The 24,257-nt window shown below is 32.4% G+C and overlaps 1 protein-coding gene across 8 annotated transcripts in view; it reads right to left on the bottom strand.

Annotated features, from left to right (window-relative positions):
* Kcnt2 (potassium sodium-activated channel subfamily T member 2) overlaps positions 1–24,257 on the bottom strand; it is a 361,454-nt gene that overhangs the window by 252,944 nt on the left and 84,253 nt on the right. For 6 of the 8 annotated variants that reach the window (XM_048809800.1, XM_048809801.1, XM_048809804.1 and 3 more), the window contains exons 2-5: positions 15,594–15,673; positions 13,343–13,442; positions 4,317–4,365; positions 1,952–2,011 (exon numbers count right to left, since the gene is read on the bottom strand). In XM_048809800.1, the coding sequence (XP_048665757.1) occupies positions 1,952–2,011; positions 4,317–4,365; positions 13,343–13,442; positions 15,594–15,673 (289 nt within the window). Of the gene's footprint in view, positions 1–1,951; positions 2,012–4,316; positions 4,367–13,342; positions 13,443–15,593; positions 15,674–16,511; positions 16,610–24,257 lie in introns of those variants that run through there. The other 2 variants (XM_048809803.1, XM_048809805.1) reach the window with 2 other exon arrangements.

Below are 24,257 nucleotides of genomic sequence, written 5' to 3'. Positions count from 1 at the left end.
AAAGAAAAACTAAAAAGAATATAAGTGAGCCAAAGAAAATGGTGAATGACTATGAAAACTTCTGGCTTGAAAAATAATCTAAGGAATGCATCTTCTAAACTTGTTTTTAAAAGAAATTAATGTGTGATAAGAGTACTCTGTTGTAGGATGAACATGAAGTGTTCTCAAAAAGCTCCTGTTAATGCAGCAATATTCAGAGGTGAAATGATTATGTGAGCTGTAACCTAATCAGTCCACCCTAGTTTGCATGAACTGAGGAGGAGGTGGTAACTGTAGGCACTTGGGGTGTGACTGGATAAACTGAGTGAAGATCAAGGTGGAAGGGTGCTTCTTCCTAACACTGACAAGACCTAAAAAGCTTTCCTCAGCTGAGTTCTTTTCCTGTAAGATACTATCTCACTTCGGCCCTGAGCAATGGAGTCAGCCATCTCTGGACCAAGACCTCTGAAACCATGATCCCCAAACACACAATTTGAGTTGTTTAGGTCACAGCAATGAAAAGGTTGACTAAAATATTCCACAAAAATATGACCTTTACTATACTTGTTGATGTAGGTAAAGAAATTATCAATGAAAATGAATAATTTAGCTTCCTTGTCTATTGCCCTGTATCCTTAATTACTCTGCACTTCCTCCAAAACCAAAACATGTTCTGATGTTCTCCATCAACAGAACCTAAACTTCTACCTTAGTAACTATCCGAAGCATGAGATCATGACTACCGTTAATACTCTCTGAAAATCACTGCCAAACCTAAATAAATAACTCTTTTGAAATTTCCTGGTCCTCATTCTCCATTATTTCCATCTCATGTCTCCTTGATTCATCCATCAGCATGTCAGATTCATCTTTTCTGAATTCAATTTGATTGTTTTATCTATCTGGGCCCCAACTTTATCATTTTTTCTTTATATAACTCTCAAGTATGTCTACAATATTTCCAGTCATTCAAACTCAGAAAATCTTTGGTAATGGCATTTCAGTATACTTCTTCTCACTTATCAACCAATGAGTTGGTGATTTTTTTTTAGCTTCTACCTTCATATTCTTTCATCAGATCTAGCAATTCATTTTGCCTACCAAAAACACAAGGTTGGTTTTTCTTTCATACTTCAGTATGTCTTAACTGAGCAATCATCACTGTGATGTCTCTGTGACCTCTCTGATCTTCGCTATACAAAACCCTCAAATTCCAACCAAACATAATTATTTGTCATTTCTCCAATTCATGTGTATATTCCTTTAAGCTTTTGCTAGTTCTTCCAATCCCAATTATCCTGTCTTTCCATCTTACCTGAAATCACTAATTCATGGACTCTGCTTGTCAGTCAAGTATTTCCTCTCCTATGAATCCTCATGGTATTTAACTTACATCTCACAGAAAATTCTTCTTATAATCTGCCTTGTACTATAGTTATCTGTGTAATTTTTCTCTGCCCACCCCTTTTCTAGGTTGCAAACTCACGGAGAAAAGAGCCATGTAAAAGTGTAGAGGTCTGCATGAAAAAAATACACAAACTTCATCAAATACAAGTTAAATAAATATTTGTTAAATTGTGTTAGCCCAATAAAACCTCACTAGTAATTAAGATAATGTATTAAAATAATTCCTAACAGACACATTTTTGGTCTCTCAGTATCTTTTACATGTTAGGAAAAGAGATTGAGAACAATAAGAAGCCAGAGAATTCCATTTGCTTGCCTCACTCTAAGCATTCATATAATGGGTAAGTAAACTCATGGGAATTAGTGAAGTACCTGAAGTCATCAAGCAAAACCTTACTGTATTAGTATACCTTTTTACTGCATACTAGAGAGGCTCAAAATAATTAAAGTGGTTTAAGAAGAGCCTGCCTTATCCCCAAGTATGAATTATAACAAGAGGAATACTTGGCAAGTACTAGCAGTATGCTTGCTCTACAGCAGAAAATTGCTAATTAAAATAACTTACCTTATAACTCAGATAACCAAGTAGTATTGTTTCAAATAGACTTATCAATGCCACTGATACCTAAAATATAAATTGTAACTTAATGAAAAAATGCAATAAAATATATGTGCATTATGTACACATGTGTTTGTGCATATAAATATATATAATACATACACATAAGACAGAGGTTGTTATTTATTAGCACTTCAACAAATGTAAGCAGGTGGCAGTTTCCCAGCCATAGTTTGCCATGTAACCATTATAACTTAGTTTCTTTAATTTCTAATGTCCTAAATAAATATATTTTTATTTATTATTCCAAATGTAAAGGTGGGACTAGAATAGGAAGGCAGGCTAGAGTTTAAATAATATGTAAAGAATAGGTTCTTATGTGTGTGTTCCTAACAAACAAATCACACACAATTGCCCTGCCATCAAATAAACATCCTTTTCCAGCAACACCAGCAATAGCACCACCAAAATCATCAATCCCTTTCAGAAAATGGAACAAAAAAATACAAACTTCAAATTGGATACAGTCAATCCTATCATTCACCTCAAATAAAATGAAATGGCAACATCCTCGAAAATTAAACAATATAGACCATATCAGCATTTTAAGAGACTTCAGATTTGATTTGAATTAATTTCATAACCAATTCTGCTTTGCATCTGGGCTAGACATATTCCTATGTCTATTCTCTGTTGTATGTTCAATTTCTACTGTTTAAATTCCAGAAAAATACTGCAATAAGAAAAAAAATAGAAAAAAGTATGTTATTCTGTCTTAAATATTCTAGTTACTTTGAAATGGACCAATAGAATCAAATAAATAAACAGAAAATGACTCACCTATCCTATTTGTTTATAGATCTATAAAATTTAAGATAATCTGAATGAGAAAAAGTAGATACCCTAGAGTTTGAAATTTTTCTTCTGTTAAAATGGAAATTTGAAATATAAGTGAATATTAAAATACGAGAACAATAGAAGTAGATGAACTCATAGCAGTGTAAATAAAATATGTTTGGAAATAAATCCTATAGCTAGGCATCATTATAAAAGGAAATTCATGATTTTCTCCAAGTCTTCCAAATTTTCCAGATGTTCATATTCCTATATGGCCTCTAGAACACTTTTAGCACTCATTATTCAAAGTGTTATTTGCAAATGAGTACAGTTTAAAATATTACTCTTAAATAAATCTATGTAGATAGATCAAAGTATACTTCAAGACAACATATGACTATTCATAAATACATTAATTTATTTAAAAAGTGCATTTTACTGAAAGATATGAATCTAGGTCAGAGATTAAAAGCATTTTAACTGAACATTTAAATATTTGAAAAGGATTATTTATATATTAATGTGACATTGCAACAAAAGTCAGTATATATTAACATAAAAACAACTTGACTTCAACAAAATATGAAATATCTAGATATAATAAAGATAGATTTCAAAGTTATGATCACAATATATAACTAAAACAATTGTCACATATAAAGTGTATACACTTCACAATCATGATGTTAAAAGGCAAATCAAACATTTAGTCAAAAGTATTCTAAAGACTGTTCAAAGCAGTGAGTCTCAGAGACTTTTTATTTCCCTCAATTGTCTTTCCACCTCAATTCTGTTTCATAGTAGTGGTGCCATTTTTCCAATTAATTTATACTTCTTAAAATTAACAGGAAATTGAAAGAATTTGTTGAAGGTACACAAAAAGTAGAGGAGACAGCACTTAATAAAAAGTTTGCTGGTCATGAAATCCGATAGAAAAAAAGAAAACAGAAGAGCTACAAGGAACTCTAGGGAACTCCTCAACAATGCGATTCAGACATGCTGGCTTTCTCGTGTTTTCTGTTTCTTTTTTAAGAGCTTCTTTTATGCCAGAGCATACCTTTGTTTTATTAACACAAGTGTCTACTTGGGAACTAGGCTCTTGGTATTGGTGATATGAGCCATCCATTCATTTAACAACTATTTATTGAGATTCTACCATGTTACAGTGAGAATATAAGGTAAAAACTAAACATGGTGACAGGCTTTTGATTAATTTTAAAGGAGTTACAAAGCAGGAATATGGAGGCAGCTTGAGAAAACATGAAGTCTTAACATACTGGTTTACTTTTAGTTTTCTCCACATTCTCAAACACTCTCTGAAGTATAATCCTAATTACCAGGAAACTCTCAGGAGGTAGAATGCAGAGCTCAGGAAAACAGGAAGAAAGAATAAAAATGTTAGTGTACGATGTGCATAAAGATTAGGCAGAAAAGCAAACTCACTTTCACTATCAACAGTTTTTCTCCACTAATATTTTTCTGTGAAATATGAATAAACCCAGAAATATAGGTATAGAACAAAATTGTACACAACCTGTAAGCCCCATAAAGGTAGACTTCTGTTCACCCAAAAGATATGAGACCTATGGAAAGAATGATAAACACATTAGTTTTTTAAACATGTGAGAAAATTCCATTCACTTTTAAAACTGAATTAATGTTTGAAGTAGCAAAATAAATATACTAACCTAAAAATAATGTTAACATACAAATTAAAAAGGAGAAAACCTTATTGTTTCAGCTTTTTCATTTCTATTCCAGCAAAAAGCCTTCTTAATTTCTTTTTGTTAATATTAATAATAAATGGAAATAAAATGAACCATTAGTTTAAAAATAATAGGGCAGAGAGAAAAAGTTTCAAACCCTTTTTTACTGGATTCTCCATTGAGAAGTCAATTAAAGATATTCCATAAATCCTAAGACTCTGTTATTCTTAAACATGTTAATATCTGGATAAAATAAAATCAAATAATGAAAATAATCAGAATGAAGTAAGTACTTCAGAATATATAGCAGATATATATACATATATAGCATAGTAATGCTGCTATAAAATATTGGGTTTCTATAAAATATTTAACATATCATAAAAATATCTTCAACTGGAGTTAACATAGAATATTTTGTGAGACAAGAAGTCATTGTCTTTAAATAATCTTTTTTTAAATGTTTTTCCTAATTTTTAATAAACTTTTTTTATAGTTGTAGAAGGGTACAATACCTTCATTTTATTTGTTTATTCTTTATGTGGTGCTGAGGATACAACCCAGTACCTCACACATGCTAGGCAAGTGCACTGCCGCTGAGCCACAGCCCCAGCCCTTAAATATCTTTCTTAAAATATTTGTTCTGTTGTTAAGAAATACTTACACTCTGCAAAGAATACCATGATACTTTTACTAGACCATTAATCGCCATTTTAGTGGATTCAAATGAAAATCATTTATAGTAATATAATCTACTCAGGAAAACATAAAAATTTCTACAACTTCTTGCCTGCCAAGATGCAAAAAAATCCTCCAAAAAAAAAAAAAAGAAAACAACAAATAAATCAAAACTCACTCTTTACACTTACTAAATTTAAAAGGAGTCCCATAAAGTATAGCATATTTTCAAATGCTTTAGTCATTTTCTTTTTATAATATAGTAAGTGATAACAAAGAGCAACAAACTCTTTTAAAATATTTATTTTAAAAAGAATGGCATGGGCTGGGGATGTGGCTCAGTGGTCAAGTGCCCCCAGGTTCAATCCCCGGTACCAAAAAAAAAGAATGGCAAAGCTTTAAAACTATTTAAAGACATTACATAGCACATTAGACTAAATTACTCTGATGTTTCAAAATGTCACATCTACCTGGCTAATGACATCTTCAATTGCTCCAATTCAAACCACTGACCTTTCTTCCAAGAACTAGTCCTCCCTCACTTTTTCACATTTTAGCAACAGAAACCAAGTCCATAGTGTCTGCTTACACAAAAACTTGTGTGCCATCTTAGACACTTTCCTCTCCTGCATTTGTAAATACGTACTCCACCAAGCCTTTTCAAATATTACCACCAAACAAACAGCTGCAAATACCTATAGAATTCATCTACTTCTTATCTCCACTATTATAACCACCTTCATCTAAGCTACTTTTCCTTTGTAATTCAATTATCTCAAAAACCAAATAATGAGGTCCCCACACCTCTTTGTGCATTCTATAATTTTTATTCTGAATTACAAGTACAAGTAATTGGGGTTTTTTTTACAAAATGAGTTTTAGGTCATAATTTGTGCTATGGATTAGTTTGTACTTTTCTTAGGATAAAGTCCAAAACACTTGACATTGAAGTGTGGCACACTCCTTCCTACCACAAGCCCTTTTACATCCACTTCCCTTATCCTAGAGCAATCAGCTGAACCTTCTGTTAGGGAAACCTCTGAGGATTCCACTTGATATATGTAGTCAAGTAATCTCAGGCCATGTCACTCACCACAGCTCTCCTTTCATTCATTTCAGTTGGAACTTATAATTTATTTGATAAGTTGTTGCTTTAATGTCAGTTTTCTCCAAAATTACACGGTCTATAATATAAAATAATGTGTATTTTACTCACTGTTATAAACCTGATGTTTTACTGAGTATACACAGAGGAAGCCAATATAAATGATGGATGGTGCCAGCAAAGACAGAGACATGGCTGATGAGTTCAGTGTCCTTTCCAAAACAATTTTATATTCTCAGTAACATTTGAGAATCAAACAAAAACACAGTATATCAGAGTGAAGAAAGATATACCTGTTTTTGTAGATAGAAAAATTATGTGCTACAGAAACATCTAAATAACTAAGTAGATACAAATCCCTGCAAAATTATTAAATGTATTGTTAAAATACATTCATGAGCACTTTCAAAAGGAAACTGGTAATTAACATGGATTGACTAACATCTAGTTATATTTAACTAAAGACATTTTCTTTAAATTGGGGTGTTATTTGGGTAGGCTATGGAAATATCATAGAAAATTGAAATTTAAATAGGATATTTAATATATATATCTTTTTGGGGGGACAAGACCATGTAGGAAATAGTTTTATAATATATAAAAATATTAAAATTCTCTTACATATAAATTTCAATGCAAGTAAGGTCTCCAATGAAAAGTCATATTTTTCATTCATTTTATTAATGTTAAATTTGATTAATGGGTAGAAGGAACTCTGTAAATGTTGGTAAAATGTTAGTGCCTAAACTCTCCTTCACAAAATGGATTTATCATGAATGAATAATATGTGATCCATAATTTCTAGACAACCTCCAAAACAAGAGGAGTGAAACCAAAACTGAGGCCATACCTAATTCAAATTGAAGGCTCAATCTCATTGACCAAAAAGAATGAAGAGGAAAGGAAACACATGAAGGTAATATTTATCGCAGTATTATCTATAGCAGGAAAGCACCCAGACTCTGTAGCATCATTATTAACAATTATAATAAGAATAATAACACAACTAAGATAAAAATGATGAACAAATATTACTTATCACTTCAGCATTATATGTTATGTGTGTATGTGCATATAAAGAGAAGTTACAAATGATTAGTCTTTAAAATACTAGTACTTATTTCTAGGTGTTGTGATCTGAGCTAATTTTGACTTCCTTGTTGTCTATGTTCATATTGTAGTAAGCATGAATCAGCTATTACATCTAAAACACAAAACAAATTTCATAGACTTAAAATTATATAATTCAAATAAAACAACAAAAGCAAATAAAAAAAACAAAACAAAATCATTCAGTTATTGTGAATTAGATTGCCTTTATAGGTGAAATTCATGTATGAAGCATTATTAGGAAACCTGAAGAATCATATCACACAATGGAGGGACAGCAATAGTTGAATGTGAACGTTAGTGACAAGCAGCTCAAGCCACCTTTCATAGCCCTATGTTATGGCCTGTCCTAAAGGCAGGTAAACAAATGTAGAGAATGTCAGAGCAGTTTGAACAGCTATGGTGAAGCCAGGAGGTGAATATATTTAGTAGAAGACCAAAGCATTTGGTAAACACAAAAGTAATGGTAACGGGGTCAACATGTGATGCATAAGTCATATGAAAGTACTTATTGCTCACAAACTCAAAATGAACTCAAATAATTTTGAGAGCTCTCCCAATAAACTAATGTAAGCTTATATTGTATTAAAAAATATAATATCCTAAATTAGGAAAGTAAATTCTAGAATTTTCCTAATAGTAACAAATAATAAGATCTAGCACTAGGCAGAGTAGTAGGCCCACATTTCAAGAAGATCAGGGAAAATTTAGTATGTGTCAAAAATCAAGGTGACCTAGAACACTGAAGAATAGAAGTCCTGTCAGTAGATTAAAAAGACTTTCCAGTACCTTAATTTTCAAAACACTAGAAACACTTAACCCCACATTAGAAAGCAATTATGAAGTGTGGAGAGAACTAAATACTGACTATTAGAATGGACATCAAGGGCCTTTTCATCTTACTTATGCTGACTGTGGCAAAGGTGGCTTTCATTCATTGCCAACATTCATTCTCCTCCTTCGGTACACAGTGTTGAGTGCAAAAAGGCACTCTTCACCCAGACTACATTTCTCAGGCTTTGTGTCAAAGTATGCTGACCTGACTGATTCTCACATGCGATCTGAATACAAAATTCAAGTCAAAAAAATGTTGGTCGTTTGCTAAGCATTTTGAAAGCATATCACCAAGCCCCCACCATGCTATCTTCCTTCTGAAAGCTGAATGCAAAGAACACAGGCCTTAATACAAAACGTAGTTTAAAAATGCAAATGGTTTGCATATGTATTATATTGATCATGTTATGCTGTGTGTGTGTGTGTGTGTGTGTGTTTGAGAGAGAGGGAGAGAGGGAGAAAAAGAGAAAGAGAGAGAGAGAGAGAGAGAATTATTATTATTATGGAGAAAATGCCCACACTGACCAGGAATGACAGTGTTAGACTTTGGTAAACAAAAAAATTAATCTAAATTTTTGAGGTTGTATGTTATTATTCTTGTGATACCTGAGTCTCTACAGTAATCAATATTTATGAAAAAATAAAACATTTACATTATGATAATCATTCCTATAACCTCATCAAATATTTAGAAACTATCTTTAAAATTCTATTTCTTCTTTTAATAGTTCTTATCTTTTAATACTTCTTACCTTTAAACTGTGAATGTCATCTGAACACACCAGTTCCTGGATTAGGCACTGATTTCAAATTCAAGACCCAAAATGATGAAATAAAATAAAAAAATTCACAGGCTTCCTACCTTTGACCTCTATCACTTGAAGCTGTAAACAAGCAGCTCAACAATTTTAATAGGAAAGAGACATGTGAGTTTTGATACATAGTGAAGAAACATAAGCATCAGCAGGCCAGGGATCAATACCATCTCACCTCTCAATGTACTTCATAAACTACACGCTACAGATGTGTGTCATTACACACATAGTACATCAGAGTCTTCCATTTGCCCAGTGTCAGGCATTAACAGTAAAATTATTTCATATTCTTCAGTTGATGCATAGTGCCACATTTTCATATCAGTTTTGATTCCTGGGTGTAATTTGAAAATGCAGCAAGGCAGTACAAAATATCTGCAGCTTTGTCATGTCAGAAACTCTAATTAAATAAATCTCTTTGCTGAATTATCCTCATTATTTTAAAATAGAGCCTGTGCCCATAAAGGCCACTTCTGTTTTTCATTAACCAAGACTGCATTGACATTGGGAACTAAACAGAACATTGTATTCAAAATGGAGCCATGAGCTAGTTGGTTATGCTTTTTAATTACAGTAATCTGATTTTTCAAATGTATATCCTCTATAATTATGTCTGAACACTCTAAGTAATATTACATAGAAGTTAATTGTAGGAAACTTTGTTCCTCTTAATGTTTTCAAATAATATAATTTTATTCTGCTATCACCCACTAGTGTGCCCTTTTTTCCCTTGGAAGGGTTCTTCATGCATCATTTATAATTTTTATGTCTCGCTAGTGCACATTTTATTTATAAATCATCAAGTTTTAAAAATAAATTTCTGGTATGTTTATAGATGGATTTGTTTGGGGCATCATTTTTAAAAACATAGACAAAAAATATAATAAATGAAATATGCACTGATATCCCTAGGCACTGGTCCTCAAGCAAAAATATCAATAAAACTGGTGGTGAGCACAATTCCATTAATATAGCAACATTCCGTGATCCACCAAAAACCATGTTAAGAATGAACTACAGAGGCAAATACAACATGGTTTGTGCCCTTCGTGTGAGTATATGGAGAGGATAGAGAATCAAATGGTAGAATTAAAGTCAATGTATTAGGTACTATGAGAGAAGTATGGGGTGATGTTCAGTACCGAGAGGATACCCTTAATCCAGAATAAACTGTGCTACAGAGTGCAATGCCTGCTAATATTTCCAGATTAAGTGTTATCCAAGAAGTTATTACCTTGAAATTGAGGAGCCCTCAAGCAAGTTAAAAAGGGTGAGTTGTGAGAGTCAGAATTGGAAAACAGCTTTCCAAGAAGCATAGAAATGAGAGAGAGCAAAGTATGAAAAATGACTTCAAGTTAGACCAGCATGGCTAGAGTAGAAGTCTGGCAAAAAGAGGTAAGTAAAAGCTACATTATAAAGGAACTGCATTTACTCATTTCCTCTCTCATTCATTTAACAAATAACTACTGCCATTTTGTGCCAGGCTCTGGGGATTCACACAATTTTCGATGCCATCAAGAAATATCCATTCTAATACCCACAGGATATACAGAAAACAAAGTAAACATGTAATATGTAAGAGACAAAGCCATGGGGACAAAAAGAAAAAAATATTCAAGGAGGTCTTTTAGGATAAATGTTTTAAGTAGAATTCATAATGAGATTCTGAGTAAAGATTAGAGGAAGTCAAGGAAATGTGCCTCATGTTATGTGATGGGTAAGAACCAGACAGAGGGGAAACCATCTGAGGAGGCCCCCAGCTGGCACTGCACCTGGCAATGATTCAGCAACAAAAAGGAGGTCAATCTGGACTGAGAAAATGGGTGGGGGATAAGTAGTTGGAGGTGAAGTTACAAGGAAAAGAGGGAATATTATAGCCATGGTAAGCATTTTTCCATTCAAAGCAGAGCTCATTGGAAGCTGGATTTTTATTTTGTATGCACAGTGACTCCCACATTAAGAATAAACCAAAGGGAGAAAGAGCAGAACTAGCAGTAGAGGCTACTGAAATAGTCCAAGCAAGAGACTGGCTTGCACCAGGATGCTGGCATTAAGAAGTGATTTTATGCAGTTTATAACTTGAAGGTATAAATGACACAATTTTCTAAGGGTTTACACATGCTAGTGACAAAAAGAGAAGTAAGGATAACCCCAAAGCATTTGGGCCAAGGAACTGTCAGATTGGAGCTGTTTTATCAACTGAAATAGGGAAGTTGAGTCGGATGAGGTTGGAGGAAAGATGGAGATGCCATTCCTTGAAATGTGGAAGAGCACAGAGGACGCTAACTGGAACATGGTAAATCTGAGAAGTCGTTTAGACAGCCAAGTAGAGAACTTGAATATGGAGTTGGAACTGGGAGACACTGTCTTCCTGTGGTCATGAGTTAAAAGAGATACAAAGCACAACACGATTAGTTCTGAAAGTCTCAAAACAAAGAGTCACAAAGATGAGAACCTCTGCTTCCTCATATTTAAGATGGCAAAAAATAAAATTAAGAAATGTTTATTTAGACTACAGCAGCTAGTCGAATGCCAGAAAATCTCAGAAACTCCATAATAAGCAATCTTTCCACAAACTAAAAAATCCCTAGGGGTACTGAAGCTCCTGTGCCTCTCGTGTTCTGTTATGGTTTAGATGTAGTGTCTGCCAAAAGCTCATGTATGAGACAATGCAAGAAGGTTCAGAGGAGAAATGATTGGGTTATAAGAGTCTTAACCCAATCAGTGAAATAATCCACTGATAGGGATTAACTCAGTGGTGATTGAAGTGGTAGGGTGTGGCTGGAGGGGGTAGGAATTGGAGCACAGCATTGGGGTATTTATTTTGTATCTGGAGAGTGAAAACTCTCTCTGCTCCCCAATCACGATTTAATCTGCTTCCCTCTACCACACTCTTCCCCCATAATATTAAGCCTCACCTCAAGCCCCAAGAAATAGAGCCAGCCTTCTATGGACTAAGACCCCTGAAACCATGAGGCCTTAAATAAAGCTTTCCTCCTCTACAGTTGTGCTGGTGGGTCCTTTACTCAACAACAGCAGAAAAAGTTGACTAAAACATCTTCATTTCAAGTAATTTGAGACATGCTGACTAATCAATGAAGATATGTTGAAATATCCATAACTGTATTTCATAAAAATTATTTTAGGCCAGGAATAATGACACAAGCCTATAATCCCAGCAACATGGGAGGCTGAGGTAGGAGAACCCCAAGTTCAAGGACAGTCTCAGCAACTTAGTGAAACCCTCATCAAATTAGTGATATCATCTCAAAATAAAAAATAGAGAGGACTGGGGATATAGTTTAACTGGAAAGCACCCTGGGTTCAATCCCCTGTACCAAAATATATATATTAAAATATATATTAATATATTATTAATATATTATTAATAATATTTTATATATTTTATATTATGTATATATATTTTTATCTATACATACACACATATATAATATTTTTAATAAGGAATGATCACATCATAGATTATTACATGATAAAACTTCACTTATTACCTATCTCCAAACCTTTGAGTAAATACAAAGCCATATTCACTGCCTAAACAAGCTGAAGAATATTCAACTAACTTAAAAGAATATTATGTACCCACTTTTCCAATTTATGTTTTAATATTTTAAGGGCAAATTTTCACAGGAGAAAAGAAAAAAGTCATGAAAATTACTCATCAAATTCACATTTTCTATTTTGAAAATTGTTGTACATTTAGTAGACTGCATAGTGGTACAGGAAGCTGATGAGATACAAAATTAGTCATATCATTACACATGCAGTTCTCTTCTCTATTGCCTCCAGCAAAGGACAGCCCCTAAAAAGGAGGTCCATAAAAGAATACAATTTAATAAAAGCCACAGGATTGTATATTAAAAGTAAGTTTACATGCTAGAATATTTCTATTCAAGGTAACAGCTACAATATAAGTGAAAATATCTATAAAGCTAGCCTACAGAGAGCAAAGTTTGGGGGAGTACATCTAATCAAGAACACAAAGATATTAAGGTTTTTTAAGAGATTGAGCCATTTTAAACCATTATTTATGGCACTTCTATTACAATAACATTTCCATGGATCAAAGTTCAGTATTATCATTATACAAATAGATAAAGACAAAAAGAAGATATTTTTACAAAGAACCTATACTCAATATTCATGTAGCACCTGAAAATCAGATCAATTGTGACAAACACTTAATACCCTTGAAAAAAAAAAAAGGAATTCTCTATAATGTCCTTCATAATGTAATCCAAATGAAAATAATTAAAAGAATACTATTGAAGATCAGACAAAAATACCTTACCACTCATTTCCTTGTGAAGGGTTTTCTAGTAGCACTCGGATTATATATAATAAGCAGCTTAATAATTTGAGAGAAAAGTTGAACAGGCGTATCCTTAGACCTTTAAACAAACAACAAAAATTTGATTTTAATATGAACTTGTTCACAAAAGGCTAAAAAGGGTTGTCAAAGTTATCAATTTTAAGTACAGCACTTAGATTGTATTTAGAAACTACAATACTATAATTGTCTGAATTCACTGAAGTTCTTGGTAGCTGAATTTTAATTAGTTGAGTATTGAAACAAAAAGTGAACTTGACAGGATGCATGAACTGTGACAGTGAACATCACTCACTGAAAGTAAATCTATTGGATAATCAGAGTATTTGAGTACACTTATAAGTTTAACCATTTTACATACGCATGAATTTTTGGATAAAGTCTAGCTAGCTAGAAAATAAAGCTGTTTACATATTCACAGGATGAATAATAGACTTTGGACCTTCAGAGCAGCTTGTAGACTGGATTATACAGAAATTGTAATTATATTTATTTAACTTTATGTTTTGTTTTTAATATTCATTATATAATTATATTATAGTGTATATTAATTGTATATGTAGATGTTACATTATATTTATGGAGAGAAATCATAATAGTTTATAATGAGAAACAAATATGCATGTCCTCTCCTTTGCTCTCTCTCTTGCCACACTCTCAGTCTCATTCACATATACACACATTTGAATTGAATCTTATTTTTAACCAGGTTAAATGCCAATGAAATATGTAAGTTTTTGTGAGTATTATGACTGTCATGTGTATGTCTCTTAAACTGTTTTGGTCACAGTTACACAACCTAAAATACTTCATGATGATGAAGAAGCGCAAATAAGTTTAAGCTAAGTAAAAATAAACCTTAATTACTAGGAAGATTACCTTTCATGCACTTATTTGGTGATATTTGATTTGCACATTTTTAATGAAATTTTGAGAAAGACTTTTCTAAAATTTTTACTTAATAAAACATAGAAGTAAAATGTTACTCTTTTTTTTAATTGTGCCATGAATGTACCTGTAGCATTTCCTAAGAGTGAAAAGATTAATATTTAATTGTGTAATTTTTCCTAGATTTTCCTATTAAAATGCTGAATACATTTGATGGGTTGGCTTCTTTATAAAGTCTTTTAAATTTTTAATGAAATTGTATTTGTTTTATAGAACTGGTTCTTCACTTTAGTAAGGAGAGTATTCAAACAATGCATCTATTTTTCTGGTCAGGAGAGATAGGATTGTTAGTACTGAAATTAAGGAAACCTTCCATTCTCATGATGTGGCCCTTTTAGGTCATGTCTATCAATGGCGCTTCCTTGATAATTCTAAACAAGCAGGTTAGAAAGACATTAGTTATTAACAGTCTTAACCCTGAAACTAATCTACTAATCTCTGACCAGTGTGTTCCTTAAATATTTAAATATTCCCTGTAGTCAGTATTTGAGAACACCCCACAAGTCAAGCCTGTCTCTATGAATCCTATCTACAAAGGCACAAATTAATTTAGAATACTTCAAGAGGAGTCAAAATTCAAAGAGCTTAAAGTCTACACCAATGAAATACAGATCTCTCCTTGTTGACATTTTAATAGTAATCCTGTGCTATGGCAAATGCTTTCTAAAAGTACACACTATAATAGCAAAGAAGTATCACTGATATTTTAACCTTGAATTGGGTCATGAGGGCAGTGACTGTCCTGTTAAAGTTCTAGTGTTTCCCAAATTGTCTGATGATAAGAATCATTGAATGTCAAGCATTGAGATTCACCCTATACATGCTGATTCAAATTTTCCAGTAGGAGAATTTTAGATGTTTCTTATTAAACCTGAATGGGAAACACTGAGCCCTTCTCTCATTAATTCAGAAAGTTATTCCCCATTGTGATCAATTTCCAGAGACTTGTCAAGCTCTTTTAGATACTCCTCACATTAAAAAGTATGAATTTCTCACTGAAAGTATTTTTCTCAATGTTTCCACTAACCAAATAGTTTATGCAAAAGTCTATTTAGTAAAGTGGGATTTAGACAATTAAAGGTGCTCAGGAGACAATAACACTAATAGATAAAGCATTTACATTTTTCTAAAATTTTACTATTTTCCAATCAAAATTACCAATGTCACTATTCTGTACAGAAAAGCATTTTGCAAACTACTGCGCAGTTAGAATTTTGAGGTAATTCCTTTACAAACAGAGAGGGAAATGACATGAAGGACTTACTTGATCTCTGGTTTTTAATGAAAAATAACTTTAATCTCTCTTTAAATGTGTTTTCGTTCATATAGAATTCAACTTGTACTCTGCAAACAAAAAATAAAAACAAATTTATGCAAGCTCAATTACACCTTTATTTTTATGAACAAAAATAAATATAAACAAACTCTTCAATTCTCTTATTAACCTGAAGGTATTATGACCTAAATATAACCTACAAGGCAAAAAAAAAAAATTATGTCATTGAATACTTTATATTCATTGATTGAATTACATGCCACAGAAAATGAGAACTGAATGGAATATAGCATGATATATTGTAGAGAGAAATCACTAACTTTCTAATTTTAAAGGTAAGGTCAGTTCAAATATAATATGTAGTAAATGCAATTTTCTGTATTAACAAGTGAAAGAACAAACAAGCCTCTTCGTCAGAAAAAAATGCCCATTTATTGAGGAACAGCTCTGCACATTGATAGAGCCAGGGGTGTTTTGACAGTTCTGACAGTTTAATGGTTTAATGGTTTGACAGTTGGCATGGGGTGCTTTCTTATTGGTAGATAAGGATCATGTGAGCCAGCAAGGCTAGTCTGACTGGTGGGTAAGGATTATGTGAGTCAGCAGGGCTCACCATTGGACAGATCTTTTGGGGGGATGGGGAAGTTAGTCTTTGGGGGGATGGGGAAGTTAGTTATAACCAGTGATATAGATGACTCAAAACAAGAATAAAGAGAGTTTTAACATGTGTCTTGGGAATTATTTTGAGACAGTTATTTTCTCAATTTCTTTCTCCTGCTATAAGAATTAACTGGATATTTCAAAAATCCACAGCAACACCAGCCTAGATCTACTGAATCAAAATCTTAAAACAGAGGGCCTATAAATCTATTTTTAACAAGCCTTTCTCTTCACCTAAAAACTTACTTGGGACATAACGTTATTTAACATGTTTGTTTCTTATTTATTTAAGTTCATCTTCCAATACATATGGATCAGATGGAAAGAGGGGACACCACAGACTGCAATAGAGTAAACGAAATTCCATGTATAAATAATTTTATCAAAATGAACCCAGTTATGCATAACTATAATTATTTATTACAGCAATATAATTATGCATAATACATATGAATCTGCAAAGGAGCGGTAATGGTAAGTAGAATATGAAACATAAATAGAATATAAGCAGATGACTCAAGTAATAAATAGAATTTCACATAGTTAATGCACCATAAAATAGTATAAACAGTCTTAAAAATTAAGACAATTCTAATGAATGATTTTGCTCTCTCTCTAAATCGTAGAAAACTGCTAACATTATAGCATGTTACATGCTATAATTACTATATTCCAAATAGTTTAAAAAGAATTAAAGTTCTATTTGGTTCATGGTGAATTGTTAATGATCTTCAGTTTTCTTAATTGCTCTCAAACATATTTATTATAGGATTCTAAAAGTGCATTTTAATATTTACACAAACAACAGAAATTTAATTTAATTTTTCCAAATATCATAAGCTTTTGAAGATAGACACTATCTAGATATACACTAGATATCTGTATACAGTAGACAGACTTGGGGAGGTTTGGGGATTTTGTTGTTGTTGTTGTTGTTTTAGGCAAAAGTCATATGTGAGAGAAAACAGGGGCTGGGGGAAGTGACATATGAAGATGCTCATGTATTAGAGAACTTTTTGTCTACCATAATATCTTATATTTTCTCCATTATCCTATATGCTCAAGAAGCCTCATGAACACATGAAAAGTACGACTCCAGGGCTGGGTTCCTGGCTTAGTGATAGAGCGCTTGCCTCACGTGTGTGAAGCACTGATTCTCATATGAATAAATGAATAAAATAAAGATCCATCAACAACTAAGAAATATTTTTTTTTAAATGGCAATCCTCCATGTCACAAAGGAAAACAGCTTTTTTATCCATCACAAACCAAGTTTGTTCTGATTTTTTTTAATTTTTAATGATATTGTCAGTGGCAACATGTTCATACCTTTCTTTTAAAAAACTTGCATGTCCTCTAATTTTTTTGTCTTCTCCCTAAATATTGTATCCAAAAATAATTTTCAATTGCCTTTCATCATTTTCTTACTATCTTTTTTCTTCACCTTATATGTAAAATAGGAAAAAATACAAAGCAAATTTTTCTTTACTAGATCACTACTTTAGAAAAGAAAAATTTTAAAAAATTCAATATCTTCCAGCAAATCAGTTCTAAATGCAAGCCTATATACATGCTCACAGCCCTGTAAACCTACATGCTCACACATACTTCGAAATCCCCTGTACACACAAACAGACACAAATCCCCATTAATATCTGGAAATGCAACACTGGATCTGTTTTCCTTGTTTATCAAATGAAAAGTCAGTTCATTTTAAATAAAGATACTGTAATAGTAATATCAAGCTAAATTAGCTAAAATTTGTTATGGATACAAAAGCAAATTTGAGAGGACATGTGGCTATTACACAAGTAATTTAGCAAAGGCCATGCAGATTTGCTTCCTAGAATCATCAAATTTGTAAGAGTATGCATCCATCCACTTCTCAGTATCTGGATGGAGTTCAGTACCGGCTACATACAGAGAAGCATTTTTGTAACTAAAAATGAGATCATCTAAAACATTAAACAAAAAGAGGGATCTGAAAATATATCACATAAGAAAAAATGGAAGGAACTAGAAAGACTGAATAGATAGAGTTAAGGGTCACACAATGGTTGTTTTTAAATATTGAGGTGACATCCATTATTAAAATGGAATGACTCATGATGTGATACATCACTGAACTGATATTAGAGAATATGAGAATTATGAATGATAATTACTCAATTTTGAAATGACCATCATTGTGAAGTGGAGAGATCTCTAATACACATAAATGTGCCAAAGACCAGATAACAGCTTGCAAGCTACTAGAATTTTTCATGAGAAGGCAATTTTGCATGGTATGAGGGTCTCTCCTTAAATAAATTCTGAATTCCCATCTGATTATTAATTATGTGAAGTGAAATGTTTAGCTAATCTACTGATCTCTCTAAGCCAATATTTTCACTGTGGAGCATAGAGGATATTAAGGCATAAAAATATACAAATGATCTTGAAAGCTAAAAACCAAAACCAGAAAATTTTTGGTTCATTATATTAGGACAAGATAAACATCCTTTAGGCTTGCTATCAGTAACACAGAGTAGAACTTTGTTTTATCTGATCTAGTGACAACTCCTTCCACAACCAAGGCATGACAGTGATGGTATACACTTTGGGGACCCTCTCTGTCACTACAGAGTTATATAGTACTCAAGGACTTAATATAGTTTAGTGATTACCCTTCCCAAATTTTTCCAGAATTTTAAGTTATTGTAAATATTCTTGGTATATCCTCTTCCTGATATAAAGATGCCTTTAGTTTCCTCCTTCCTTCCTTCTTTGCTTTCCTCTCTTCCTACCTCACTTGGCCTCCATTCCTCCATCTAACATTTTTCTAAATTTAGTTTCATCTAGTAGATTTTGTTAGTATACTCCTTCGAAACCTTCACCAAAACCACAGAGTTTTGAATAATACACTAAGACAAATATATCCCATTGCTTCTTAAAATTTCCTTTTTTTTTTACGTATTTATAGAAAAATCAAAATTTAGGATCATTTTGTCAAATTTATCCTAACACAATAACGTGACTGTATTTTATAAAAAATAAATTAGAATTATAATCATTATTAGGTGGTAGCTTCTATTCAAATATCTTCTCACTGTTAAATATTGTTATTTTATGCAAGTCACTAATATTTATTGTTTATTTAAATAGATTCTATACATTCACTCTGACACTTAATTCTGGATACTTTATAATTTTTTTCAACACTTTGTTCTGATTTTTAACTTTTTAATGATATTGTCAAAAACAATTATGGGAAACTCCCTTATTGGTAATGACATTTTTTTTCATGTTAATCATTTGAGTTTTCAGGCAGACAGTTATGTCATCTGGAAATATTCTCCACTACTTCTATTTCTATTATATTTTTTTAATCTTATCAAGTGGAAAAGTAATTTAGAAAAAACAATAATTATGGTGTGCCTTTCTTCAAAAAGGATGTCTCTTGTCTTACAGGTAATTACTTTGCTGACACTAAGACCATAATATGTATTTATATTTTACTAAAATTTATATCAGATACAGATTCATATTTATTGTGATGAAAAATCTTCCTTGAATCTTTCAAGTTGATGATGCATTATGGCGTTTCTTCTGATTTGATGAATTATTCTAAAAGTTCTTCTATCATGTGGGATTTTTTCCCCCTAAGAATAAGTTGTTTCTACAATAATATTCATTTTCTGCTGGATTTACTGCTGGATTCATTTTCCTATACATTTAAGAAGTTTTTTTTTTCTACAATCATAACTAAGATTGATGTGCCATCAACTTTAACTATTTTAGTATCTTGACAGATAAACTAAAAAACTCTCCTGAGTTTTCTTTTTTTGGAAAAACTTTAATTACAGTAAACATACTAAATTTTTGACTAAGCTGGTACTATAGGACTCTCTTAAAGAAATATTCCACACAGAAAAAAAATTAAAAATCCTTAAAGATCACATAGGAACAAATCTCATTTGAGGAGTAGCTAAACAAATGAGAAACAGACCAAATTAAGCATTACAAATAAATCAAAATGTCAGAAAATAATACACATCTCTCTATAATGACGTCAAATGTAAATGGTCTCAACTTTCCAACTAAAACACATAAGCAGGCAGGATGAATTAAAAAAATAAGACCCAACTATATATTGCAGGAGATTCAACACAGCCAAAGGCCTAAAATGAAAGGATGGAAATTGATATACCATGTGAATGGAGCCCCAATACAAGCAAGAGTAGCTACTCTTATATGTGACAAAGCAGAATCCAAGCCAACATTAATCAAAAGAAATAAAGAAAGTAACTACATACTGGTAAAGGAACCAATCCAACAAGAAGATATAATGGTAATAAATATTTATGCCCCAAATGTGAGTGTAATTAATCATATACAAGAGACATTATTTGAATTAAAGTGGCAGAGAGACACTAGCAAAATAATACTGGATTATTTCAACACACCTCTCTTATCTAAAAGAGAGGTCATTTAGCTGGAAACTCGGTAAAGACTCTTTGGATCTGAAAAAATATTATAAAGCAAATGGTCTTAACAAGCATTTTTTTATCCAACAATAGGGGAATATACATTCTTCTCAGTGGCTCATGGAATCTCCCCCAAAATAGACAATATTATATGCCACAAAACAACTCTCAAATATTTTTTTAAAAATTGGTATAATTTCAATAGACTTTTTTGGTATAATTATAATCAAAGTTCCCTAACAATATAAGTGTCTCTTGATGTTCATTTTATTTGGGAACTATATTTTTCCTTTCACCTCTCATTCTGCTGCTCTGCAACTTGAATTTAGTATAAATGTCACCCAGCACCGTATTAACTATAATTTAACTGTTTCACTTTAAAATTTCGTATTTCATAAGTTTAAAATAGGTCTCATCATTTTAACAACACAAAAACTAATTCTGATCCAGGTTGTCAATATACTGTTCTTTCAGAAATGTTATATTCCTATTTTTTAGTGGTAAGCCCTTGAAACCTGTTTAGGATGCCAAACCTTTGCAGATATGCTCTTTTGAATCTTAGAATAGATTCAGATTACTTTCAAAGGAAGAATCTACCTGTTTCTCCTTGGTGCCATTTGGTTTTATAAATCTCTATTATCCCTCTGATTCTGCAACATCAATTATGGAGTCCATGCATAAAGTCCTCATTACTGTATTCATTGCAAACAAGACCTTACCTGCCTGGACTCTCCAAGCTAAGCAGACAGTTCAACAGATGCACATTAACCCCTCTCTGTCAGCGGTTTTCCATTGGATGGCATATTTATATACATATCTTCCAGTATAAATCTTATTGCTGAGGCCTTTTTCTTTCAGTCACTTCTCTATATTTAGGTTGTAGCATTCTCTTAACGCCATACTTAGTGCTGATTCCAAACAGAAAATATTTAAAAATTGCTCTGTATACTATAGACAGGTTTGGCTCACTCTATTCTTGCCACTAGTAAGCCCTGAGTTGGGTAAACAATAGTAAAAATTACACCTTTACACATTAAGTTTATCTCTATCCTCTCTAAAGACTTTCAGGGGAGGTTGAGTTGTGTCCTCCAAAGGGATATGCTGAAGTGTGACCTTGTTTGGAAACAGAGTCATTGCAGATATAATTAGTGAAATTAAAATGAGATAATACTGGAGTAGAGTAGGCCCTCAACCAAATATGACTTATATATAAGATCAAAAAAACTGGGGCACAGAAACAGATGCAAAGGAAAGTCAGCCATATGAAGATGGAGGCTGGAACTGGAGTTATAATGCTACAATTCCAGGAATGCTCAGAACTCCCAGAAACTGGAAAAGGTTTACTAAGAAGTATGAGCCTGACATCAACTAAAGTTCACATTTCTGTCTTCCAGAAATGTGAATCAATGCATTTCTATTATTTTCAGATACCTAGTTTATGGTTCTTTGTTGCCCTAGGAAGCTAATAAGTCATTTTCTGATGGCAACACTAGAAATTCTCATTTATACCAATTTCTTGAGAACATAAGCTCTATAAGTACCATATTGACATTTTTCACACAAATCTTTAGCATCAAACGTATTACCTGGAACCTAATAGGTATTAAAGATCACTGGTTAAAAAAAAAAAAAAACTATCCTGTCCACATATATGAATTTCACTTTTATGTATATCTATAAATCACTAATTTAAAAAAAAAACTATAAATAAATAGAAGGAAGACGAGCTGAGTAGAAGGGGAGGAGAGAGTGGGAAAAGAGGAGGAAAAGGGTTAGTACTGAGGACTGAATTGGAACAAAATTGTATCTCACACATGTATAATTATGTTAAAATGAACCCAAATATTGTGTATAACTATAATGCATTATTTTAAAAAAATGTTATCAAATGAGATACTTGAAGAAATGAGAGTGTGGTCTCTAATTCTTTCTTTAGTACAAACCATTAAGACCTGAAACTACTAGAATAAAATGTAGGCCCAACTTCCTTAACAAGACTCCTAAAGTTCAAGAAGAAAAATTTAAAAATCAATAAATGGGTTGGTATCAAACTAGAAAACTTCTTCACTTCAAAGAAAACAGTAAAAAGCATGAAGACAGAATCTAAAGAATGGTACAAAATCTTGGTTACCCACACTTCCAAACTTCAGACGAGCAGTTAATTTCCCAAATATAGAAAGAACTCAAAAAGCTTAACATCAAAGAAAACAAATAATCCAATCAATAAATGGGCAAAGGACCCAATTGAGTCAAATGTATGAAAGATGATATATCATGAGCTTTGTAATGTTTTGAACAACCAATAAAAAAAATAAAATAAAATAGAAAAATAAAAATAAATAAAATAAATAAGAAAATAAAAAAATAAATGGGCAAAGGAACTAAAGAGATACTTCTCAAAAGAAGAAATATGAATGGTTAACAAATATATGAAAAAATATGTTCAACATTTCTAGCAATTAGAAAAATTCAAATTTAAAACTACACTGAGATTTTACCTCGCTACTACCTCTATAGCAATTATCAAGAATATAATAAATGTTAATGAGGATATGGAGATAAACATACACTCTTACAGTGTTGGTGAGAATGCAAATTAGTGCAACCGCTCTCTACAGCAAGCAGTATGAAGAATACTCAAAAAAAAAAAAAAAACTCAAAAATACTCAAAAAAAAAAAAAAACAGTGATGAAACCACCATTTGATCAGTTATCCCGCTCCTTGGTATATGTACAAAGGAGTTAAAATCAGCATACTACAGTGAGGCAGCCACATCAATGTTTATAGCAGCTCAATTCACAGTAGCTAAGCTATGGAATCAACCTATATGCCCATACACACACACACACACACACACACACACACACGCACAATGGAATATTACTCATGCCTTTATATCAGGCACAGTGGCGCAAGCCTGTAATCCCAGCTGCTCAGGAGGATGAGGCAGGAGCACTGCAAGTTCAAAGCCAGTCTCAGCAAAAAGTGAAGTGCTAAGCAATTTAGTGAGACCCATCTCTAAATATACACAAAATAGGGTTAGGAATGTAGTTCAGTGGCCAAGTGACCCTGAGGTCAATCCACTACCAGAAAAAAAAAAAGAATGACTTTATGACATTCACTGGTAAATGGAAGGATCTGAAGACTATCATGCTAAGTGAAATAAGCCAATTCACAAAAGCAAAAGATCAAAAGGTCTGTCTGATATATGCATGCTAACCCACAAGAAGGGTGTGGAGGTGAAGAATAGAAATTCATTGGATTAGACAATGAAGAATGAAGGGAAGGGACAAGGAATGGAAATGGGAAAGACATGGAATTAATCTCACATAAATGTCCTATGCACATATATGAAAACACCACAGTGAATCTCACTATTGTGTGCACACACAAGACTGGGAATCCTAATTAGAATAAAATATATTTCAAGCTTAGTAAATATATCAAAATGGTTTCTACTATAAGGTATAACTAAAAAGAATAAAATTTTTAAAAAATTTTTTGATTTTCATAATGCATATAAATT

Source organism: Marmota marmota, unplaced genomic scaffold (assembly GCF_001458135.2).
Source record: "Marmota marmota marmota unplaced genomic scaffold, marMar, whole genome shotgun sequence".
NCBI lineage: Eukaryota > Metazoa > Chordata > Mammalia > Rodentia > Sciuridae > Marmota > Marmota marmota.
The sequence above is the reverse complement of the archived record's forward strand: the minus strand, read 5'-3'. Positions and strand labels throughout refer to the sequence as shown.